The sequence below is a fragment of the Perkinsus marinus genome (genome assembly GCF_000006405.1).
Source record: "Perkinsus marinus ATCC 50983 genomic scaffold scf_1104296934654, whole genome shotgun sequence".
Classification (NCBI taxonomy): Eukaryota; Perkinsozoa; order Perkinsida; family Perkinsidae; genus Perkinsus; species Perkinsus marinus.
The window spans coordinates 112,315-121,279 of NW_003214682.1; the positions used below are offsets into that span (position 1 = coordinate 112,315).

Genomic DNA, 8,965 nt, shown 5'->3' on the forward strand with positions numbered 1-8,965 from the left:
TTTCCCTCCAACTGCCACACTGTCTACTCGCAGGCACAAGAGGTTGCGCCTTCAGGAGCGTGTGTTGGTTAGTGAGTTAAGGTATTCTTAGATTAAGAGTATCTTGCCGCATTATCTAAAGACTTCAGTTAGGAGCGAAAAGCTCTCGCCGAGAGAAAAGCGTTGCATTCATCACCATTCAAGTTCGTTACTCATCACAGAGATTGGCTATGACAGCTTCATACTATTCGCGGAGATTCGCTCAGGCATGTCGTCTTCGTCATCATTTGAAGCATGGCGAGAGCGTCCGGTTATATTGGTATAGAGCGTCAGTATCGGGAAAAGCATATCCATAGTCCAGCCACTCGGGGGAGGCAAGATTGGCGAAGGCGGAACGAGCATAATGAAAACCAATGACTGCGCATGATGAGGGAACCATTATAGTCGCCGATTGTGCACAGGAACAATGACGAGTGTGCATAAGGGATACGCGTTCATCACAACCATTTCATGCAACACCTCAGCAATATTACGAGAACAACACTTCAACAAGGATACTACTCAAAGCTGTAAATGAAAGGTGTGTTAGTTATGAAGCTAAACCATAGCAATGGTAGCGATTGCTCGACTAACAACATCTTCGCTCCTCTCATTACTATTGATCAGGCTGAATGATAAAGACCCTGACGTGAAATCTATTTCGGAAAATTTTATGTTTTTTTCGTAAAAATATATCAAATGAAGTGAGCAGGGGGAAGAAAATAATAAATACCCTGACGTGAAATGCATTTCGGAAAATTTTACGGAAAATTTTTTTTCCAGATTCCAACCAACGTTGTATTTTACTCATCCATGGTACAGTCCTCAGACCCCCGTGGGAGATACTTTGTTAAAGCCGTGTGGAAAAAATTGTTGGACAAATGCCCTCACCAAGAATCGAACCAGCCATCGACCCTATATCGACATTAATCAGTTGAATGTTCATGAAATAAATTGTTATCAACAGCCACTCCATCGTCAAGCCGTATGGGGTGAAACCGATTCTCATCGGTGTGGTAAAATATGCACATGGTCAGCTACATGTGTAGGTGCCATTTTGTAGATAATTTTAGGAAAATTTTAGGAAAATTTCAGGAAATTATCATTGTTTCTGGACACTTCTACCCAAATTTGTATGTAAACTTTTATAATTAGTGAGGAAACTACTAGGCCCAGGTGAAAAAAAGCGAACATATACTTCGACACTACTAGGGGTGAGGGAAAATTTCGCGACACACTAAAACTCACGCCGTGATGGACCATCACGGCGTGAGTTTTAGTGGGTTAGTGGGTTTTTACTTCACCATCACTGATGGTGAAGCTCAGGGCCACTCCAACTGACGATGATATAATACAATCACAAGCAGTGTTGGTGACAAAATGGAATTTTTGGAGGAAATTTTCAAACCGTCTTCTTCTTTACCCGAATTAATTATGTAAATCTCTCTAGTTCGTGAGGAAACTCCCGAGCGAACGTATAGTCCTCCACCGAAAATGGACCATGTGCATGTTCTCCCACCCTGACGATCATCAACAGCGAAATCATACATCACTATCTATCCTATGCAGTTGAACAAGAACAGCAAACACACACTGTCACTTCGAGTTCGCTCACCCTTGAATAACAGAGCATTAACGTTGGAGTAATGTCTTATTTTCGCCAACATCAGGACCCTGTAAGATGCTGCTGCATCATCATTGTCGCTGTCCCCATCCCCCGTAGAACACAATCTGTCTCTCCAGGCTGAATGAATCCCGCAGCTGAGCTTATGATGAAGATAGTCTACGTCCAAGGCTAAGTATGAACAGGCAGCCTTGGAAGTAATAGTGAGTAATGCGGTCGAAATTAGTGGTTGCAGACTAGCATTCGGGTTTGGCGTAATATTTGATATAACGCCGAATTACTAAAAATTCGAACCATATATCTCGCGTTGAGATAATAGATATAATGATCTATTATCGTACATTGTCTTGTTCTCTCACAAGACTGCACGCTATAACATTCCCGTGCAATTATATCTAGTGTGGTGATATCTCAATTGGCAAATCACCAACAATCCTACTCCCGTGGTCCGAAGACTAACAACTCAACACATCCGTGTATGAACAGCAGCACTCATGATGATGAATATGATGATGAATTCACAACGGGCTGGTAGATCGCCTATAACACACATAACTTTTTAACGCCTCCAATCAAGTGCGACCACCTTTGTCTAGTCAGCCGCAGCCTCTTCAGCACTTACTCAGCGGCCTGAAGTAGATAGAATATCAAAGTGAATCTTCAATGCGCATGCGTGCAGATTCTCATACCACTCCATCCATAACACACAGTAGATTCAACGATGCCTCACCTTCTCCTCAGCGGCGGGAGCTTCCTCCTTCACACCTTCTTCAGCTGCAGCAGCCTCCTGAAAACACATACCAAAATTCTCTCATTTCCTCGAAAATATTAATCAAATATAAACCTCAGCGAACCGCGCCAATTTACGACGCCAACACATGAATTTTCTACCAACAGTTGAGGCGATAAAATGAGATCGATCATGTTTTACAACACTGAAGCGATCAACTAGGTCTTTGTGACCAAGGGGCGGAGCTCGCTTGCCCCGCGTCTACTGATTCGATCAATCGATTTTACGGAGAAGTGGGGGTCATATTTATCTTTGTGAAGATAGAATGGACACATCGCTCTCTTTAAGTGAGTTCACTATCATCGGTGAGAAAACTCACCACTATAGGGCATGGAAATATTTCACACGCACCGAATCACGAGCCCGAACGAATCTTACAGCAGCAGCCGCCGCAGGCTCCTCCCCGGCATCCTTAGAGGCTTCTTCCTTCTCATCGGGCTGAAAGTCACCATGACCGCGCGCCACAAAATACCGTGTGCTCTCATCTACTTACACTCTCTTCTGGCTTCTTATCTTCAAGACCTCCAGTTTCATTCTGAAATACCACAACGGTTAACAACCCCATCCATACACCGCAGCACTCAGGTTCGATTCCACCCTTCTCCGTTTTCTCACCTTTTCCGGTTCATTATGAGCTTCTTTGCAATCACCCTTACATTCCTCTCCAGCTGGTTTACCTACGATAGTGCATCCCAATCTCACTCACTCATTCATCTCAACCACCCCAAGCACGAATATCTACTCCAATACATATTCATACATCTAGATATTGATGAATAGTATCAATACTCGTTGTTTCTCTACCATCGGTCAATACAAACAAACTGATTATCTCCAACCACAACAATCGTCCTCTCAACTAAACTCACCTTCGCAACACTCAGCCGACTGGCCCGCAGTCTTGGAGTCCTGACGACGCGAACATGACCATACTCATATATGTAACTGTTCCGCTCACCTCCACAGGGGCAGCCTTGACAGCCTCATCAGCATTAGGGGCAGAAGCAGAGGAAGATGCACCGCAACCCATAGTTTATAAGGAGTGACCGAAAAGGGGGATAACTCGACAAAATCAAATTTCCACACAAAGCCATTTATCAAAACAATAACCTTTTAGGAGCATACTATTTGAATTTGCTCAAATAGCTGAGCTCCTTTCACTCCTGAGACCTCCAGTTCCAACATTCCCCATATTACGATATGAATATATTCGATTAGATGATATTATGGTATACTTTAATAAAAATAATACTAAACGAAGGCATATAGTATACACTAATAAAGAATATCATGTGGTATCGGTCTCTGGGGAGGCCTGCACCGAAGACCTCTCAAAAGGCTAGTCACATAGGAAGGGGAATGCCAGACCCTCAACACAAATCAACAGCAGTGCATGAACTGCATCCCTAATGAAGGGAGCAAAATATTCCCTGCAGTCGGCGGAAGTAGGCAACTATAATAAATACCCTCACGCGGAATTGAACCCACGACCTGTTGCGTGTAACCGTGTTGGAGAATCTCGACTCAATACCATAACATCTTCCGCGCCAATTCCGTACCGTGGAAGCCACGAAAGGTCTGATTGACGTCATATCGGCTGATCAACGGTACGTAACTGTTGGAAGAAATTAATAAACAATAAACGCTTCGCTCCGCTAACGTCCACTACCATAAGCGCATATTAAATCAAACCATGTAGGCTGAGGTGATAGTTTCAATAAAATAATAGTACAAACAAACAGACGGCCAAGGTGCAACAACCAAGTGATAGATTCGAACCAGCGACCTCACGATAAACAACACTCCGCTCTACCACTATACCACAACCCTACTTACAATTCGACCCTCAACCTACCCGATCTTCATCCAGAACTCAGCCACGTGTTGATTGAGCATCTCCACATACGCTGATCGGCATTCTTTATACTTCATCAACCATTCACATAACTGTTCGTCCAGAAGTCTGCCCAGACCCCTACCACGACAATCCAACTCATACCCACGTCGACCTAATCAAACAAGAATAAATACAATAACAATCTAGAGGGTGATCTTGATACACATAGTTCCTGTAGATCACAATGATAATATGGGAATTGGCAGAACCATCTTATCGCACATCGTTCGACTACGACGACCCAAAACTTCCCCGTGTGGGATGGTATGCACGTGTGTTGGTGTCAACATAAACACTCTGAGGGAATTCCAAAAAATTGTTATTGGTTTCTGTGCACAGCTACCAAAATTCGTATAACTAGTGAGGAAACTCCTGAGCTCAGCTGAGGTGAGCGAACACCGAAGCTCTCAGTAAACCAAATGGCACTGAGCCACGTGAAGGCGGTTTCACATGGGTTAAACAATAAAGCAACCCTCGCCGCAGATGATCGACCTTCAACGGAGGGAATACAAACATCTATCTACATTCACGCACCCCAAACCAGGGCAAGCAAAGGAAAAATGACCGCACCGGGGTTCGAACCCGAGACCTCACCTCTTGGGACAGGATACATAACGCTCTTAGCTGTCGTGAAGAGTAGTATCATAGCATCTCGACTAACGGCATCATATCTATACAGGCAGGAAGCCAATACAACAGGCGACTGCTCCTTAGGCGCATTGCGACCATCGTGTAGTATCTGTAGGCGACCTGCAGAGGCATACCTCAACTACGGCGCGACTTACACATAGAGAAGCACAGTTGATCGTCGAGCCTGAATATCTTCCTCGCTCACCAACTTCTTTCAACTTGCATTCTGGGAAACCCTCAACGAACATCGACGCACCGAGGCAATTACGTATATCATATACGACCTCATTCACCTGACAGTCGAACGAACTACTATCATCATATTAGCGAGAATGCGCCAGCCAGGGATCGAACCCGAGACCTCTTCTCCAATTACTCACCAAATACAGTTGCCTCTCTCCTCGACCCAAGTCCTCTCCGCAGACCTTCAGACTGATCCGTTTCTCATCGAGCTCGAACTGAACAATTTACGGTATGAATCCTCATCAATTGTCCCATAGAGCATCCCCACCTGTACTGAATATCCAGGCAATTTCTCCCACAGTGTTTTCCGTCCCGCCCGACAATGCCTCGCCAGTTCCCCAATTCCATCCTCGTCCGACCAAAATTTCTTCCTCGGCGTTATCTTGCTACTCCCCGGCGTATCTTCGCACAGCGAAGATTTTCGAGCAACTTTTGGGCTTGCTTTTTTCATAGACGACCGAGGGGAACGCTGCTGAGTCCCTGAGTCCAAATATACACTCATAAAGAATGAAGTTCACATCTACTCACGTGGGGCTCTCAGACGACCACTCCCCAGACTTAGCCGTTTTCGCGCCTCGATCGCCGCTTTCCGTGGGGAACACCGGCGAGCCATGGTAAAACTGAACGGTAAAAACCCTACACAAGCCAACTTAGCACATCGTACTATTTGAAATGTTGAAGCCCCAATACTCCATAGTAAAGCACTACGGACGATTCACGTGAACATTTCCCTCGCCACACACGACCATCCGTTGCTGTCAACCCTACCCACGAGAGTGACCAACTCTTTCATACGATAAGAGACTGCTGAGAGATAATAAAATCAACTCTACTAGAGACAGTCGACAACTTGATAATTTGCCAGTCTCGTACGTCTCCCGTCTCCTGAACGGTTAGTCGCTTCTAATGCTATTTTATCTCTGATTGAGCCAACGATCTGAGTCGTATTGATCACGAGACACTCCACTGTGCGATCTACTTAAATCCATGTTAGTTACTATGAGTGATATTCAACTACTCGAGTGATTTCCGATCGATGGAAACATTTTCGATGTTGCGTTTGGTGCGACAGGGTCAGGGTGGCCAAGATCATGCAAGAGAGCAAGATTCCTTCAAATTTGGGCGACAAGTCCTTAGTGAGGGGCGTCTTATTTCTGGTTTTTCTGGTATTAGTCCGTAGGGCACGCGTTATCGACATTCGGGATCCCGACTCCTTACATCATGCTCAATAGACCTCTCCTGAGCTTCACGACCCCTTCCAGGATTGGATTTCACATGTAAACCTCGATCCTAGGAGCGCTTATGAGATTCGGGAGAGGAATACTGAACATCCCAATAGATCCCGACTAGGAGGAGTGATGTTACGGGAAGGCCACGACGCATAGGATATCAGGTTGAGTGCAACAGTTTGGGAATGGCTTGAATATTCCCTATCCTGCTGAAAAATGAAGGGAGCTTCGAAACCTCATCAGCGTTTAAACACGCAGATGAGTCGAAAACCAATATCAAATCCGGTCAATATCCTCATGAACGATATGAGTTCGATCCCGGTCGATCAAGATTGTGAGAGTCGTGAAGTATAACGGGAAATATGATTGTTTTTCGGTGGATCGAAGGTGTCTTGTTCGGTTCACTCTCGAATCTTCCTCGTGAGGAGCCTTTCTCCATTCCCTTCCCAGTCTGATCAGTCGCAGATTGCTCTCTATTTTCGACGATTGATGTATCACGCTGACGGAAATCTGACGTCAGGTGAATGAGACCCATCGCAGCTCGGAGCCCGAAAAATTAGTTACATCTTTAATCATGCGCAACAAAGTCAAACTGGGATCTCACACAACAATCCATCCTAATGTTCACCACCGTTGCAACAGATTCGGTTTCGGGACACCCACGCACTGCCAACTTATACACTGATAAGAAGCTCGCGAGGACTTGTAACGCTTTTTACAGTCATAATCACTGTTTTGTATTATGGTTTGCGTTATTGAACACGCAACATGGCAATTCGTAAGAAGACTGTAAACCTTCATCACAGGAGCCTCGGAAGCTGTATACTATCAAGCATTATAGCGCATGCCAAGCGTATGTCAACCGGGACAGCCAAGGTAAAGTCAGAATCGGCTCGACAACATGATCATGATGAATAACTCAGCTCAGCTCATGAACATATGTAAGCTTGTCGATGTGCCAACGTGTAACATATCTCGTGGACATCGGGAAATTAAATGGAAAAGGATCATAGAGTCTCAATATGAGACTAATCACTAGCGATAAAGCCGGTTGCGACATGACGGAACATATATATAACAAATCTGAGAACAATGTGATGTAGAGCCTGTTGTGAGCCTCTTTTTCCAGGCCTCCACGAATGATAAAACTAAATTGATCATAATCTCATGGCTTAACCACAGCGGTGTTGACACCTCCGATTGGGCTTAGTTGACCAGGAAGTCGTAATCAGTGAGCGACTATTTTTACCCGCCCATTTTATGCATACAGATTTCCCTGGGGGAATATGTTTGCGGATACTCCTCATCATCAATTGATTCTACGACGTTGTTATGCCAACATTCCAAGGCTAAATGTTATATTCCATAGTTCTCTTCGACATAGAGGTAGCATGCCGAAAGTGGTACTTTTCATAGATAAGCTGGGCCCTTCGAGAGAAGCAGAGGAGCATTATTTCAGGAGCAAATATAACCGAGACAAACATCGTTGAACAACCAAGCCAAAGTTGTGCAGGATAGAAGATTGTCCCCACGGAATTAATATTCGTATCAGTGAGATTCATTCCTTTGATCATCAAAGGGCGGTAGTCGTGGAATCCCCATTTGAATCACTTAGCTGATTTCTTCCTCGCAAATATGATGCTTTTATGGGAGGGCCAAATTAATATCCCCACCCAATGAGTGGCACTGATGCATCTGAAATCCCAATCCAGTGGCATAGCGGCCCCATTCGCCAAATTGATTCCTGAATCGTATTGTCCGCTGGCATAGCGGCCCCAGTCGCTAATTAGATTTCTGAATGGTTTTGTCCGCTGGCATAGCAGCCCCATTCGCCAAATAGATTCCGGAATGGTTTTGCCCGCTGGCATAGCGGCCCCATTCACCAAATAGATTTCTAAATGGTTTTGTCCGCTGGCATAGCAGCCCCATTCGGCAAATAGGTTTCACAATGTTATAGTCCACCGACATAGCCGCCCAATTCGCTGAATAAATATTCCGACGCCATTCACCGAACGGCATAATCAAGCTCTGAAGACATATTTCGCTTCCAGACAAATGTGTTCGGGATGGGGCAGCTATGCCACTACAAGATATGCCTCAGTCCATCAACATCACAAGCGCACGCACTCAGAATATCAGTTCATCCGGGATGGGGCGGCTATGCCACTACAAGATATGCTACAGTCCATCAACTTCACAAGCGCATGCACTCAGAATATCAGTTCATCCGGGATGGGGCGGCTATGCCACTACAAGATATGCTACAGTCCATCAACTTCACAAGCGCATGCACTCAGAATATCAGTTCATCCGGGATGGGGCGGCTATGCCACTACAAGATATGCTACAGTCAATCAACTTGACAAGCGCACGCACTCAGAATATCAGTTCATCCGGGATGGGGCGGCTATGCCACTACACCAACAGATAGGAAGATCCATTCCAACAGCAAGCGACCTCAAAGTATCTCCCACTTCGTTTGCATGCAGTATTAAGTCTCACCTTCAGTAATACTGGCGGGGTTATTTGCCGCC

At 45.2% G+C, this 8,965-nt stretch overlaps 2 protein-coding genes across 2 annotated transcripts; both read right to left on the reverse strand.

Moving 5' to 3' along the window:
• Nucleotides 1-2,357: 2,357 nt before the first annotated feature.
• Pmar_PMAR017467 (Brain acid soluble protein, putative) lies at nt 2,358-3,462 on the reverse strand (the record flags this gene model as incomplete). The annotated part of the gene is made up of 6 exons (XM_002784737.1): nt 2,358-2,429; nt 2,784-2,870; nt 2,926-2,967; nt 3,048-3,109; nt 3,302-3,341; nt 3,391-3,462. The coding sequence occupies 6 exons, from the start codon at nt 3,460-3,462 to the stop codon at nt 2,358-2,360; spliced, it is 375 nt and encodes a 124-aa protein (XP_002784783.1).
• A 391-nt stretch (nt 3,463-3,853) lies between these two features.
• Pmar_PMAR017468 (hypothetical protein) lies at nt 3,854-5,815 on the reverse strand (the record flags this gene model as incomplete). The annotated part of the gene is made up of 7 exons (XM_002784738.1): nt 3,854-4,047; nt 4,288-4,441; nt 4,924-5,068; nt 5,115-5,252; nt 5,340-5,417; nt 5,471-5,682; nt 5,731-5,815. 7 exons carry the CDS (start codon nt 5,813-5,815, stop codon nt 3,957-3,959), a joined length of 903 nt encoding a protein of 300 aa, XP_002784784.1. The 3' UTR covers nt 3,854-3,956.
• Between the last annotated feature and the right edge of the window lie 3,150 nt (nt 5,816-8,965).